Genomic DNA, 17,055 nt, shown 5'->3' on the forward strand with positions numbered 1-17,055 from the left:
TGGCAGCCCACCTGGAGTTTGCCAAAATGCACCAGAAAGGACTCTCAGACCATGAGAAACAAAACTCTCTTGTCTGATGAGACAAAGATTGAACTCTTTGGCATGAATGCCAGGCGTCCTGTTTGGAGGAAACCAGGCACCGCTCATCACCAGGCAATACCATCTCTACAGTGAAGCATAGTGGTGGCAGCATCATGTGCTGTGGGAATTTTTTTCAGCAGCAGGAACTGGGAGACTAGTCAGGATAGAGGAAAAAATTAATGCAGCAATGTACAGAGACATCCTGGATGAAAACTGCTCCAGAGCGCTCTTGACCTCAGACTGGGGCGACGGTTCATCTTTTAGCAGGACAACGCCCCTTAACACACATCCAAGATATCAAAGGAGTGGCTTCAGGACCACTCTGTGAATGTCCTTGAGTGGCCCAGCCAGAGCCCAGACTTGAACCCGATTGAACATCTCTGGAGAGATCTGAAAATGGCTGTGCACCGACGCTTCCCATCCTACCTGATGGAGCTTGACAGGTGCAGCAAAGAGGAATGGGCGAAACTGCCCAAAGATAGGTGTTCCAAGCTTGTGGCATCATATTCAATAAGACTTGAGGCTATAATTGCTGCCAAAGGTGCATCAACAAAGTGTTGAGCAAAGGCTGTGAATACTTATGTACATGTGATTTCTTAGTTTTTCTTTTTTAAATTGCAAAAATCTCAAAAAAAACTTTTTTCACATTGTCATTATGAGGTATTGCGTGTAGAATTTTGAGGGAAAGAATTAATTTATTCAATTTTGGAATAAGGCTGTAACAACAAAATTTGGAAAAAGTGATGCGCTGTGAATACTTTCCGGATGCACTGTATATCTGCCATATTTGTTCATTAAATGATTACCACAACTTTCAATTTAAAATTATCAGGAATCAAATAAGTTAGAAATAACTACAAAATATTGTGTACCGGTGATCTACCCAATCCATTGGTTCCCCTGAGGTTTTATGAGGTCAGGGGTGGCTGTACCAATTCCTGCCATCAACATTTTGTAAATGGAATTCAATTTGCATGTTTATTTAAAACAAACAAAAGAATAAACCACAAAAACACAGAAGAAAAAAAACATTCTGAGCAAATTGCTGTTGGCATGAGCAATGCTGCGCCAGACATTTGTTGGGTCAGAGGAACACAGCTAACAAATATTTAGTAATTATGCTTTGCATAATTTAATTCCACCCTTAAAAATGGAAAAAAATAAAGACAAAACAAATAAGTGACTAAAATTGAGAAAAAATATATATCTACCTACTAAATGTGATAACCAATTGTAATATCTAATTGTACTAGTAACTTTACATTTGAAGATAGTGTATCATAATACAAAGTCAAATTAATTGGATTTGACATTAAATAAACCAATATCTTAACCGAATCAACAAAAGGGAATTGGTGCATCCATAACCCATAAGAGAGATATGTGTAATGCTTAGATGTTCAGGCCTCAGGCATTCCCATGTAATGATAACAGAAGTGGTGAGGCATGGCATTTATGTGTATTAAAAACCTCATCTTATTACTATGTATTAAGGCTTATCGAGCCACATCACGCAGGGCAGGGTTAAAACCAGAAACCTTTCCATACATAAATAATAATCTGCATATGTCACTACGCATGAGAAGTGCAGCTCATGGAAACTGATGGACAGGCTGGCTAACAACGTTACTAACTTGTTCATTCTCCAGCAATTTGTAGGTGTGGGCAATCAAATCTGCATTTTACTAATTTTATAAGGGAGGAAAATACAGAAAACAAAGTTAAACATTAAAATCTATAATTTAATTTCCAAGTGCGACCAAATATGCTCATCCAAAAGGTTTCGATTCTATTTATTGCTCAATGGCGCACTTTATAATATGAGTGTATCTCGAGGGCAAACCATTAAGATAACGACAAAGATTCCAGACTACACTGCGGTTACCCAGGTTATCTTCAATATCTCTTTCTTCATAACAGTAAATACAAAGATATAGAGGAAAACAGAAAATGCAAATGAGCCTATAAAAATGCAGTTTAACCTCCTTCTTAACTCTTATTGGCGAGAGAAAAAACATGTAATGATTACTATGTTATTTCTCATGTCCATTATAATTAAAACAATTTTTTTCAGAATCTAATCTTCATGGCCAAACAATACCCGATGACTGGATAACACACAATGTGGCTGCTGCTGCCTTATACGCCTTCCTTTTTTACTGTTGCTAAATAGTTTTGGTCCACAAGAAAATAAATGGTCCTTTCCCTGCTTGTAGTTTGAGCTCTGATACGGAGTTAACAATCAGAGATTGGGGTGTAGGATAGATCCCACATTTCTTCTACATGGGGCGGTGCAGGGGAAGGAGGCTGGTACACTGTCTATCCGGGAGATGCCTGTAGACGTATATCTCCTATAAATTCCATCATGATGGGAAGTAAAAAGAAACAGTGGCATGGTTAGACAGACTGAAGTTGAAGCAGTAAAACATAAAAGAGGACATAAGATCACAGATACAACTAACCTAGTTCCAAAATTATGTAGCTTAACTAGATACATCGAGAAGCCTTAATTTACAAACAGCAAAGTATTATATTGGCTCAGGTACTGTTCTACACAAACCCGATAGTTGGCGTACAACTCCGATGTCTGCTGTTCGGCACATGCACAGGATCCCCAGTTTACACAAGGAATAATATTTGTTTTGCCCTCAGTTAACCCTGTGTTAGACATATGTTTAACTATAATCAGACAATTGCCATAGCATTAAAAATTACAATGGTACATATTTCGTAAAGCAAATGACACACAGATTATGCTACACATTCATGGCTAAATAACCATATACACACACAACACATCAGTGGGACAAGAACACTGGCATCAATTAAGATTACCCGCAAATATCTTCTTAATTTGACATGTTATATGCAGGCTTGGACTGGCCCACAGGGGTACAGGGGAAACCACTGGTGGGCCCCACTGCCTGGGGGTCCCACCTCCTGCTCTAAGGATCAGGTTCCAGACTGTGCACTTGGATTATACATTATAGATATGTTACCTTATACTGGACTATGGTGTATTTTCTACAGTGCATTTCTGTTATTAATCTGTTATTAATCTGGTACATTATCATGCATGAGATGAATTTACTGTATATATTTATGAAGGGGCCCAGATGTTGCACTCTCTAATGGTTAGTCAGACCAATGAGGTGGCAGGCCACACCCCCTATGCAGACTGACCACACCCCTAAGTATGGGCCCCTATCACTGCATTCCCCCGGTGGGCCCTACATGCCCCAGTCCGACACTGGTTATATGTAATGATCTTCAGTAACAATCTTACACATAATTTAAAACAGTGTAGCACTGATGATGGATTATATACATTTCCTTTAGTCTAATAAATTACCTTTATATGTATCTTAATCATATGCGTCTCTCCCAGGCTCCATTACAATTGCCATGTAAGCAGTATTAGCTCAGCATTTATATAAATATTGCTTAATACAATATAACTGCCGCCAGTATAGGGATCTTATATTGCACAGATCCCAAAGTATCACAACTCTCACACTTAACGGACTACAAGTCACTCAGGGCCGGTTCAGGGGCTTTTTGTGCCCCGGGCGGCAATAGGGGTGTGTGGCTTCATACAGGGGGCGTGGTCAGTTACGCCCCCTGTACAGTAGTAGCGCCGCTGATATGATGTGCGGTGCGCGATGACGTGTTTTAAGACCTTTTTGTCAGATGTTACTATGGACCACTGAAGTAAAATAACAAGCATTTCATAAGTGTCAAAGGCTTTTATTGACAATTACATTAATGGTGTGTATACACGGTGAGATTTTTTTCTTAAAATTTTGATTATATAGTCAAAATCGTAAGAAAAGTTGGTGCAGATCGCAAGGTGAAAGTCACCTTGCGATCCTGATTCTATGCCGATGCGCGGTCGGCATCGCAAGAATAGACAGACTGTGCAGGCAAGTCAATTTTGACTATCTCTATAGAAGAGATAGTCAAAATTGACACTTCGCCAAAATCGCACATAGTCTGTATCGCAAGCACATAATGAGTGTGCTTGCGATACTGACTACGTGCCGACCTAGCCCCTGTAGCATAGTGAAAATCGTCCCTAGCCCGAATCTCACCGCGTGTATAGGCCCTAAGTTTATGCAAAGAGTCAGCAATTGCAGTGTTGAACCTTCTTTTTCAAAACCTCTGAAATTTGCCCTGGCATGTTGTCTCAATTTCTGGACCACATACTGACTGATGGCCGATCATTCTTGCCTAATCAATGCTTGGAGTTTGTCAGAATTTGTGGGTTTTTGTTTGTCCACCTGCCTCTTGAGGACTGGCCACAAGTTCTCAGTGGGATTAAGGTCTGGGGAGTTTCCATGGACCTAAAATTTAGATGTTTTGTTACTCGAGCCACTTAGTTATCACTTTTGCCTTATGGCAAGGTGCTCCATCATGCTGGAAAAGGCATTGTTCATTACCAAACTGTTCTTCTTTATTCATGGCTGGGTTCTTAGGCAAAATTGTGAGTGAGCCCACTTCCTTGGCTGAGAAGCAACCCCACACATGAATGGTCTCAGGATGCTTTACTGTTGGCATGACACAAGACTGATGGTAGTGCTCACCTTTCCTTCTCCGGACAAGCGTTTTTCCAGACGCTCCAAACTATCTGAAAGGGGATTCATCATAGAAAATGACTTTACCCCAGTCCTCAGCAGTACAATCCCTGTACCTTCTGCAGAATATCAGTATGTCCCTGATGTTTTTCCTGGAGAGAAGTGTCTTTGCTGCCCTTCTTGACACCAAGCCAACCTCCAAAAGGGCGATTCTCCGTGATGCACGGGACAGCTACACAAATTCAAACAACATACTTCTCCAAAATACCAAGATTTCAGTGGGTCTTAAGTTATAGGGTAAGGCATTGCTAGTATGTAAATAAGTTTTCAGTAAAACAACACTTTCTTAAAAGACCAGTTCAAAGGGGAAAAAAAAACATGTGATGTATGGGACTGTATGTCTCACTTTCTGGCGAATTACCCAAAAGTCTTCACTTCACTGTGCGTGTAGATGCACTCACACCTGCCTGCTGCCATTCCTAAGCAAGCTCTGCACTAGTGGTGCCCCGATCCCGCAGCTGAATCAACTTTAGGAGACTATCCTGGCGCTTGCTGGACGTTCTTGGGTGCCCTGAAGCTTTCTTCACAACTATTGAACCTCTCTCCTTGAAGTTCTTGATGATCCGATAAATGGTTGATTTAGGTGCACTAGCAGCAATATCCTTGCCTGTGAAGCCCTTTTTGTGCAAAGCAATGGTGACTGCATGTGTTTCCTTGCAGGTAACCATGGTTAACACAGGAAGCACATGATTTCAAGCACCACCCTCCTTTTAAAGCTTCCAGTCTGTTATTCTAACTCAATCAGCATGACAGAGTTGTCCTTGTCAACACTCTCACCTGTGTTAACGAGAGAATCACTGACATCACTGATGTCAGCTGGTCCTTTTGTTGAAGCTGAAATGCAGTGCAAATGTTTTTGGGATTCATTGTCATGGCAAAGAGGGACTTTGCAATTCATTGCAATTCATCTGATCATTCTTCATGACATTCTGGAGTATGTGCAAATTGCCATCATAAACACTAAGGCAGCATACTTTGTAAAAATTTATATTTGTGTCATTCTCAAAACTTTTGGCCATGTACAGTTTAACTGCAGTGGGCACTGATATCAACTACTTAGCTATGATAAAGAAGCTGGTAGGATGCAGCACTGTGTATAACTTGACTCCAAGGAGAGGTATACAGGGAGACCAAACCCAGCATTGCCGGAGACCTGCAGAGCTTCTGTAATGGCTGTCCAGCGTCTCTGTGAGGAGGAGGGTGAGGGAGGAGCAGCCCAGGGCGGGAAAATCTCAGCGGAATGATGCCCTGGGCTGGGGGAGGGGCAGCTGGGGAAGTGCTGACCTCCCCTTGCTGACATCCACCACCAGTTCCCTGGCCTATAATAATGATCCCCAGTGCCAGTAACGTTACGACCTGGTGGTCTAGTGGAGCCCAAGGTCACGTAATGGTCTGGGACCATGTCAGCACCGCCGGTACGTCTCCCGGGATAAGCGGTATAGGACTGCTAATATCGAGGGTACCGTATCCCCCATGATTCCAGGTGCAGTCTGGGGTGCCTCTGCTAGTGGAAGGTGCCAGGGTCCCGCCGAAATCAGCTAGCCGTGGCTGGTGTCATGGCGCCAGTGGGGGTGATGGAGCTGCAGCGCTGGCGTCCCAGGGACTGCCTAGCGCTGCATGCTTAGTAAAGAGCAGAGGGTGGCAGTGGAAGGCAAAGGGCGACAGGGAGAGGCAGAGGGAGACATTGGAAATCAAAGGGTGACAGGGGAAGATCAGGGGCAAACACAGGATTTATTCAGTGGGGTTTCCGTGTGTGTGTGTGTGTGTGTTATATATATGTATATATATATATATATATATATATATATATATATATATATAAAACAACATATATATTATCTATCAAGAGCAGTGAGTGCCGCATCTTTGCACTGCTATCCAATTTCTATGGGGGCACCGGCAACAGTTACCCTGCTGCTTTGGGAGTGTCAAACCATTGTGGAATTATATATATATATATATATATATATATATATATATATATAGTCCATTCCCAGTGTTTTCCCAAAGGTCCAACACAAGGAGACCAGCACACCACCGTATAGCAAAAGTGAAAAAAGAGATTTAATGTAGCAGCAGCATTGTCAGGCCTTTAAAAAGCAAGGATTATATTCATCAAAATTATATGGATAAAGTCCAAAGGTAAATACACAGCCATCCCTGGGAATATACATAAGTGTATGCGATTTATTTCTGGACTCTCTCTCTCTCTCTCTCTCTCTCTCTATATATATATATATATATGTATATGTATGTATATAGGGAATCAGTATTTTTTACCGGCACACAGGATGCCGGCTGTCAGTATACCTACAGCGGCATCCTGTCTGTGTGAAGCGAGTCCCCTCGCAGGCTCACTGCGCTCACCACTCTTGAGGCGGATGTCGGGATTCCATTAGTCGGGATTTCGACTGTCGGGATGCTGGTGTCGGTCTTAACTGCATCCCATATATTATATATATATATATATATATATATATATATATATATACACACACACACACACACACACACACACACACACACACACACATTCATTTATACATAAGCACACATGCATACCTACAAATACATACAGTATACATATATGGCGGTATACATACCACCAGGGTAGCGTCTAGTAGTTACCCTTCCACCAGGGGCTGGGAGGCGGGAGCAGCAGACTGGCGGTGCTGTGAGGAGGGAGCTGCTGCAGCTGAGCACGTGCAGCCAGCAGCTTCCCCAGGACTTTCTCTGTGCAGAGAGCTACGTAGCTCTCTGCTGCTGCTGCTGTTCCTCCTGCAGTAGCTCCGCGGTCGCGATTGCGGCTTTTGCTGAGACGGAGACACTGCTGTCTCAGTCTCAAAAATTAAACATTTGGCTCATCAGGGTGGGTTTCCAGGTACTCTGAAACCCCCCTGCGTAAGCTACTAAAGGCAGAGGGTGATGGTGAGAGGTAAAGGGAGACAGGGAGAGGCAGTGGGTGAGAGCGGAAGGCATACGGTGACAGGGAGATATTGACACAGAGAGGGTGACAGGGAGATAGTGGGTGACAGCGAGAGACTGGGAGATAGTGGGTGACAGAAGGAGGGTGACAGGAAGATAGTGTATGACAGGGAGAGCGTACGAGTGGGTCAGAAACTAGAGATAGAATCTGATTGGTTGCTATGGACAACATCACTTCTTTTCACTTTTAGAAGGTTTAGTAAATTTACCCCTCTGTTTCTCTGTGTTTTTTTAAAACTATGGGGCAGATTTAACAATGAATCATACTCTTGTCATCACTCATTATGAATGTTAAATGGTGCTCCAGCCAATCAGCTCCTAATTGTCATGTGTTTGAAAAATGAGTTAGAAACTGGAGCACCACGTAACATTTGCAACGACAGAACAACAATATCACTTGTTGTGAAATCTGCCCCATGTCTGTGGAAGGAAACCTGTACAGGACAATGATATATAACTGGGCGGCAGTGGTGACGAAATGGGAAGGGAAAGAGGGGGGTGTATTTGTGGGGACAAGCGGGTAGCTCGCCCATCCCACACATGAGATAGGTGTCGATGTACAGGACATAGGGGTACATTTACTAAGCAGTGAGAAGAGCGGAGAAGTGAGCCAGTGGAGAAGTTGCCCATGGCAACCAATCAGCACTGAAGTAACATCTATAATTTGCATACTATAAAATGATACAGAGCTGCCGATTGGTTGATGGGGAAACTTCTCCACTGGCTCACTTCTCCGCTCTTATCACTGCTTAGTAAATGTTCCCCTAGGAGTGAATGGGTCCGGCTGAGGGACACAAAAGTGGGAGGTGGCTCTGAGACGCAGGGTGAGGGGGGATAGTTGAGAGACACAGTGCGAGGGGCTCTGGCTGAGATGCAGAGTGAAGGGGGGGGGGCAGGCTGAGACACACACAGAGTGAAAGGGGGAGGCTGGAAGACACAGAATGATAGGTGGAAGGCTGATATCAAATTAGCTACGGCTTATCGGGGATTCAGTTTTACCTGCCTCAGGCAGGCGAAACCAAATACTCGGAAACACATGTTTCACTGAACCGGTGTGTTTTTGTGAGGAAAGCTGGAAAGGAGGAGGCTGAGAGACACAAAGTAAGGGGGATGGTGAGAGATGCAGACAGGAGAATATGGCATGGCAGAGAGACGCAGGGAGGAGATGATGGTGTTGCTGAGAGACGTCAGAGAGGAGATGATGGTGCGGCTGAGAGATGCAGTCGGGACTGGGACTCCCGACCTCCGTCTCCAAGGTGCTGCCTTCTTCTCCTCCCTGCCTTCTAATCCCCGGTGGCAAATTTAACTATCTTGCCCCCCTAAAAATGTTCTGACGCATCTGAATTCTGTGTGTATAGACAAGCTAGTGCTCCATGTGTTTGGGAAAAAGGCAAGATAACTAAGAGGGGATTGGAGGGTGGTTCTGTAACAGCCATGTAACAATTTCATCTGTTTAGATGTTAAACCGGCAATACAATATATATTTTTCATCCAAATGTACTTAGAGAGGACAGCAAGGAAAAGAATGAATCATTATGTAAAGCCACCATACATTATGCCAAATTATATAAATACTTGGAAATGCACTGTATCTCATACTTGATTAGCTCTAAGAACGTCATGAAGTGCGGGGGTGTGATTTTATAATGACCTCTTTACTTCTTTAAACAGCACTGAATTAAAACAATTTCAGCTCGCCGACTGTGTACTCTCTTACCCAGAAACTTGACAGCAGAAAGACTGAGAATGAATTTCCGCTATAAAGATAATTGCATAAAACATATCGTGATTACTTTTCTTCTGTCTGTCTACGGCAAACAACTGCGACCACAGAGCTGCATTTCTCTAAACTTACATATCTCTTCATTTCCATGCTGGGGCTAGAATAATGTTTGTGTCAATTGATAGAAGTGGAAATCTGATATATTTCCATAACCATTTGCCTATTTATGCTGAGAAACACTGGAAAATACAAAGTACCGGTATGACTAAAGACTAAAAAATAAAATCCACCTACAGTATAACTGTTCTCCTAGCAGCAGTCCTGGAATCACGCAGGTGCATCTATAGTAAAGATGGACAGAACTATATCCAGTACAATAGTAATGTAATGACAATTGTAATGATCTATTTCTGATGTGCTGTGTAAACTATATTACAAATGTATACTTTGTGGAGAAAAAAAGTATAATAAGATGGAGGTCCAATTATGCTGAGGATACAAGATAAAGGAGCCAGACACTTATTCTCAAAGACAGTTACAGGAAGTATTCCAAAAAGAAAGACACTCCTGGGTGTAATAGTAAAAGGAAAGTTACCATGTTGGCTTTTTGTTTGGTTACAGTACGTGCTTAAATTAGACACAACAACTAGCGGAGCGTAAATGTAATTAAGTATCCCAACGAGTGGGGGAGGGGCGTTATTTGTTACAGAAGCAGAAAACTAGAGGAAATATGGTTACTGGTGTTTTTATTATTGAAGTGGCAGATTTATCAAAGCTTGGAGAGAGATCAAGCACCAACCATTACTCAGCATGATCTGTCTCTATGCTGAGCTCCTATACTGAGTCCATGTATATGGAGAATGAGATGAGAGATGGGGGGGTTAAAACTAATAGGGAGATACAGCAAACCTTGGAGAGGGATAAAGTACCAATCAGCTCCTGACAGGTTGGTGCTTTGGGGAGATGTATTATAGTGGCACTGATCATGCCACTGTGGCTCTTAATGCTGAGCCTCTTTATTGAGGCGAAGCAGGAAGTAATACCGACCAGATGTGTCAACATCTCGACTGCCTCTCTGGGGTGAGTGAAATCACTCCCCTCCGCCGATCCCTGCCAGAGCCACAGTGCATCAGCTGAGTGCCGATTTGCGGTGTTTCTCCTCCCGGTTGGCTCCACTGGACATGAACAAGATCTCGCGCAAGCAGCCCGAACCCCAGCAGCTGCCATAGGTTAGAATGCATATCCGCAGGTTACATTTGCCAATATGTGAAAAAATTATAAGCAGCATATGTGCAGTTATAGTTTTTTAATTCATCCTAATGATTTTCATACAATTTCATACCACTGTATGGCGATGGTGAAATTGTTAGATGTTTGCAGATACTGTAGCAAACAGATGGAGCCTCCCTCATCTTTGCAGTGTCTCTGCCTAAACGGAGGTTTAGTTGCACTTAGGCGATAGCTTAGGTTGTTGAGTTTAGACACGGACAGGCGCGTTGAGGCACGACTACATACTCAGCATGCAATACACAACTCCACCACTTGGTGGCTAATGCTCCACTAATCCAGTACTGTAGAGCGAATAGCGGGGGATTGATCTAAAAGCTCTGGCAAATGGTCAGTGACAACTGTAATGTTACTGTATACTGTACACACAGACCAATGGTCAGACGGAGAGAGTCAATAAAAAAAATAAGAATTTACTCACCGGTAATTCTATTTCTCGTAGTCCGTAGTGGATGCTGGGAACTCCGTAAGGACCATGGGGAATAGACGGGCTCCGCAGGAGACTGGGCACTCTTAAAAGAAAGATTAGGTACTATATCTGGTGTGCACTGGCTCCTCCCTCTATGCCCCTCCTCCAGACCACAGTTAGGGAAACTGTGCCCGGAAGAGCTGACATTACCAGGAAAGGATTTGGAATCCAGGGTAAGACTCATACCAGCCACACCAATCACACTGTACAACTCGTGATAACCATACCCAGTTAACAGTATGAACAACAACTGAGCCTCAGTAACAGATGGCTCATAACAATAACCCTTTAGTTAAGCAATAACTATATACATGTATTGCAGAGAGTCCGCACTTGGGACGGGCGCCCAGCATCCACTACGGACTACGAGAAATAGAATTACCGGTGAGTAAATTCTTATTTTCTCTGACGTCCTAGTGGATGCTGGGAACTCCGTAAAGACCATGGGGATTATACCAAAGCTCCCAAACGGGCGGGAGAGTGCGGATGACTCTGCAGCACCGAATGAGCAAAGGCAAGGTCCTCCTCAGCCAGGGTATCAAACTTGTAGAACTTAGCAAATGTGTTTGAACCCAACCAAGTAGCAGCTCGGCAAAGCTGTAAAGCCGAGACCCCTCGGGCAGCCGCCCAAGAAGAGCCCACCTTCCTTGTGGAATAGGCTTTTACTGATTTAGGATGCGGCAATCCTGCCGCAGAATGAGCTTGCTGAATCGTGCTACAGATCCAGCGCGCAATAGTTTGCTTTGAAGCAGGAGCACCCAGCTTGTTGGGCGCATGCAGGATAAACAGCAAGTCAGTTTTCCTGACTCCAGCCGTCCTGGCTATATATATTTTCAAAGCCCTGACTACATCTAGTAACTTGGAGTCCTCCAAGTCCCTAGTAGGCGCAGGCACCACAATAGGTTGGTTCAAATGAAACGCTGATACCACCTTAGGGAGAAATTGGGGACGAGTCCTCAATTCAGCCCTGTCCATATGGAAGATCAGATAAGGGCTTTTACACAACAAAGCCGCCAATTCTGACACACGCCTAGCCGAAGCTAAGGCCAATAGCATGACCACTTTCCACGTGAGATATTTTAGCTCCACGGTCTTAAGTGGCTCAATCTAGTGGGATTTCAGGAAATCCAACACAACGTTAAGATCCCAAGGTGCCACTGGAGGCACAAAAGGGGGCTGAATATGCAGCACTCCCTTAACAAACATCTGAACTTCAGGCAGTGAAGCCAGTTCTTTTTGGAAGAAAATAGATAGGGCCGAAATCTGGACCTTTATGGATCCTAATTTTAGGCCCATAGTCACTCCTGACTGTAGGAAGTGCAGGAATCGACCCAGCTGGAATTCTTCCGTAGGGGCCTTCCTGGCCTCACACCAAGCAACATATTTTCGCCATATACGGTGATAATGTTGTGCTGTCACGTCTTTCCTAGCCTTTATCAGCGTAGGAATCACTTCATCTGGAATGCCCTTTTCCGTTAGGATCCGGCGTTCAACCGCCATGCCGTCAAACGCAGCCGCGGTAAGTTTTGGAACAGACAGGGCCCCTGTTGTAACAGGTCCTGTCTGAGAGGCAGAGGCCATGGGTCCTCTGAGGTCATTTCTTGTAGTTCTGGGTACCAAGTTCTTCTTGGCCAATCCGGAACGATGAGTATAGTTCTTACTCCTCTCTTTCTTACAATCCTCAGTACCTTGGGTATGAGAGGAAGAGGAGGGAACACATAAACCGACTGGTACACCCACGGTGTCACTAGTGCGTCCACAGCTATCGCCTGAGGGTCCCTTGACCTGGCGCAATATTTTTTTAGCTTTTTGTTGAGACGGGACGCCATCATGTCTACCTGTGGCCGTTCCCAACGATTTACAATCAACGTGAAGACTTCTGGATGAAGTCCCCACTCTCCCGGGTGGAGGTCGTGCCTGCTGAGGAAGTCTGCTTCCCAGTTGTCCACTCCCGGAATGAACACTGCTGACAGTGCTAGCACGTGATTCTCCGCCCATCGGAGAATCCTTGTGGCTTCTGCCATCGCCATCCTGCTTCTTGTGCCGCCCTGTCGGTGTACATGGGCGACCGCCGTGATGTTGTCTGACTGAATCAGCACCGGTTGGTTTTGAAGCAGGGGTTCTGCTTGACTCAGGGCGTTGTAAATGGCCCTTAGTTCCAGAATATTTATGTGAAGGGAAGTCTCCTGACTTGACCACAGTCCTTGGAAGTTCCTTCCGTGAGTGACTGCCCCCCAACCTCGGAGGCTTGCATCCGTGGTCACCAGGACCCAGTCCTGTATGCCAAATCTGCGGCCCTCGAGAAGATGAGCCTTCTGCAGCCACCACAGCAGAGACACCCTGGCCCTCGGGGACAGGGTGATCAGCCGATGCATCTGAAGATGCGATCCGGACCACTTGTCTAACAGATCCCACTGAAAGATCCTTGCATGGAACCTGCCGAATGGAATTGCTTCGTAAGAAGCTACCATCTTTCCCAGGACTCGCGTGCAGTGATGCACCGACACCTGTTTTGGTTTCAGGAGGTCCCTGACCAGAGATGACAATTCCTGGGCCTTCTCCACCGGGAGAAACACCTTCTTCTGTTCTGTGTCCAGAATCATGCCCAAGAACAGCAGACGCGTCGCAGGAATCAGCTGCGACTTTGGGATATTCAGAATCCAGCCGCGCTGTTGCAGCACTTCCCGAGATAGTGCTACGTTGACTAACAACTGCTCCTTGGACCTCGCCTTTATAAGGAGATCGTCCAAGTACGGGATAATTATAACTCCCTTCTTCCGAAGGAGTATCATCATTTCGGCCATTACCTTGGTAAATACCCTCGGTGCCGTGGACAGACCAAACGGCAACGTCTGGAATTGGTAATGACAGTCCTGTACCACAAACCTGAGGTACTCCTGGTGAGGTGGGTAAATGGGGACATGCAGATAAGCGTCCTTGATGTCCAGCGACACCATAAAATCCCCCTCTTCCAGGCTTGCAATAACCGCCCTGAGCGATTCCATTTTGAACTTGAACTTCCTTACATAAGTGTTCAAGGATTTTAAATTTAGAATGGGTCTCACCGAACCGTCTGGTATCGGTACCACAAACATTGTGGAATAGTAACCCCGTCCCTGTTGAAGGAGGGGAACCTTGATTATCACCTGCTGAAGGTACAGCTTGTGAATAGCCGCCAACACTACCTCCCTTTCCCTGGGAGCCGCTGGCAAGGCTGATTTGAGGTAACGGCGAGGGGGAGTCGCCTTGAACTCCAGCATGTATCCCTGAGATACCACTTGTAGAACCCAGAGATCCACCTGTGTGCGAACCCACTGGTCGCTGAAGTTCCAGAGACGCGCCCCCACCGCACCTGGCTCCACCTGTGGAGCCCCAGCGTCATGCGGTGGACTTAGTGGAAGCAGGGGAGGATTTTTGTTCCTGGGAACTGGCTGTCTGGTGCAGCTTTTTCCCTCTACCCCTGCCTCTGGGCAGAAAGGATGCGCCTCTGACCCGCTTGCCTTTCTGAGGCCGAAAGGACTGTACTTGATAATACTGTGCTTTCTTAGGCTGTGAGGAAAGCTGAGGTAAAAAAGTCGACTTCCCAGCTGTTGCTGTGGATACGAGGTCCGAGAGACCGTCCCCAAACAATTCCTCACCCTTATAAGGCAAAACCTCCATGTGCCTTTTAGAATCAGCATCACCTGTCCACTGCCGAGTCCATAATACTCTCCTGGCAGAAATGGACATTGCATTAATTCTAGATGCCAGCCGGCAAATGTCCCTTTGTGCATCCCTCATATACAAGACAACGTCCTTTATATGCTCTACGGTTAGCAAAATAGCATCCCTGTCGAGAGTATCAATGTTGTCTGACAGGGCATCAGACCATGCTGCTGCAGCACTACACATCCATGCTGAAGCAATAGCAGGTCTCAGTATAGTACCTGAGTGTGTATATACTGACTTCAGGATAGCCTCCTGGTTTCTATCTGCAGGCTCCTTTAGGGCGGCCGTATCCTGAGACGGCAGTGCCACCCTTTTAGATAATCGTGTGAGCGCCTTGTCCACCCTAGGGGATGTCTCCCAGCGTAACCTATCCGTTGGCGGGAAAGGGTACGCCATCAGTAACCTCTTAGAAATCACTAGTTTCTTATCAGGGGAACACCACGCCTCTTCACACAATTCATTTAATTCATCAGATGGGGGAAAAGTCACTGGCTGCTTTTTCTCCCCAAACATAATACCCTTTTTAGTGGTAACCGGGTTAATGTCAGAAATGTGCAACACATTTTTCATTGCCGTAATCATGCATCGGATGGCCCTTGTGGACTGTACATTTGTCTCATCCTCGTCTACACTGGAGTCAGACTCCGTGTCGACATCTGTGTCTGCCATCTGAGCTAGCGGGCGTTTTTGAGCCCCTGATGGCCTCTGAGACGCCTGGGCAGGCGCGGGCTGAGATGCCGGCTGTCCCAAGGCTGTTACGTCATCAAACCTTTTATGTAAAGAGTTGACACTGTCGATTAATACCTTCCACATATCCATCCACTCCGGTGTCGGCCCCGTAGGGGGCGACATCACGCTTATCGGCTCCTGCTCCGCCTCCACGTAGCCCTCCACATCAAACATGTCGACACAGCCGTACCGACACACCGCACACACACAGGGAATGCTCTGACTGAGGACAGAACCCCACAAAGTCCTTTGGGGAGACAGAGAGAGAGTATGCCAGCACACACCACAGCGCTATATAACCCAGGGATTATCACTATACTGAGTGATTTTTCCCAATAGCTGCTTATTAAGACCAATTTGCGCCTAAATTTATGTGCCCCCCCTCTCTTTTTTACCCTTGTTGTACTGGATACTGCAGGGGAGAGCCTGGGGAGCGTCCTTCCAGCGAAGCAGTGAAGAGAAAATGGCGCTGGCTGTGCTGAGGAAGATAGCCCCGCCCTTTCAGCGGCGGGCTTCTCCCGCTTTTTATAATGTTAATGGCAGGGGTTTTTGCACATATACAGTGTTATACACTGTATTATGTGCTATTTGTGCCAAAAGGCAAACTAATTGCTGCCCAGGGCGCCCCCCCCCCCCCCCAGCGCCCTGCACCCAACAGTGACCGGAGTGTGTGGTGTGCTATGGGAGCAATGGCGCACAGCTGCAGTGCTGTGCGCTACCTTAATGAAGACAGGAGTCTTCAGCCGCCGTTTTTCATCTTTATCTTCCGTCTTCTGGCTCTGCAAGGGGGACGGCGGCGCGGCTCCGGGAACGGACGATCGAGGTCGGGCCCTGTGTTCGATCCCTCTGGAGCTAATGGTGTCCAGTAGCCTTAGAAGCACAAGCTAGCTGCAAGCAGGTAGGTTTGCTTCTCTCCCCTCAGTCCCTCGTAGCAGTGAGTCTTGTTGCCTTGCCAGCAGATCTCACTGAAAATAAAAAACCTAACAAATACTTTCTTTTCTAGTGAGCTCAGGAGAGCCCACTAAGTGCATCCAGCTCTGGCCGGGCACAGATTCTAACTGAGGTCTGGAGGAGGGGCATAGAGGGAGGAGCCAGTGCACACCAGATATAGTACCTAATCTTTCTTTTAAGAGTGCCCAGTCTCCTGCGGAGCCCGTCTATTCAAATCCCAGGGAGCTGCAGGAAGAACAAATGGAGGTTGAATATGTACAACTCCCTGAAAGAAAGTACGTACATCCTGTAAATCAGCAATCTTTCGCTGAAACCATACCAACGCTGATACTTGAATTCACACGGAAGCTACTTTCAAACCTTTATCCAATCCCGCTTGAAAGAAATCCAAAATCCTGGATACTTTAAAAGATCTTGGATTCAAACTTTTTTCAGTACACCAATGAATATAGGCTTGCCATATTCTATGATGCACACGAGCTGAAGAA

General features: G+C 45.6%; 1 protein-coding gene across 3 annotated transcripts in view; it reads right to left on the reverse strand.

Annotated features, from left to right (window-relative positions):
- The window catches only part of APLF (aprataxin and PNKP like factor), a 390,356-nt gene that overhangs the window by 2,689 nt on the left and 370,612 nt on the right, over positions 1–17,055 (reverse strand). Inside the window, exon 10 of one of the 3 annotated variants that reach the window (XM_063918499.1) lies at positions 1,947–2,432. The exons of the other annotated variants lie outside the window; for them this stretch is intronic. Within the exon in view, the coding sequence (XP_063774569.1) occupies positions 2,401–2,432 (32 nt within the window). The 3' untranslated portion in view covers positions 1,947–2,400. Of the gene's footprint in view, positions 1–1,946; positions 2,433–17,055 lie in introns of those variants that run through there. 3 annotated transcript variants of the gene reach the window in all.

The sequence above is a fragment of the Pseudophryne corroboree genome, chromosome 4, assembly GCF_028390025.1.
Source record: "Pseudophryne corroboree isolate aPseCor3 chromosome 4, aPseCor3.hap2, whole genome shotgun sequence".
NCBI classification, from domain to species: Eukaryota; Metazoa; Chordata; class Amphibia; order Anura; family Myobatrachidae; genus Pseudophryne; species Pseudophryne corroboree.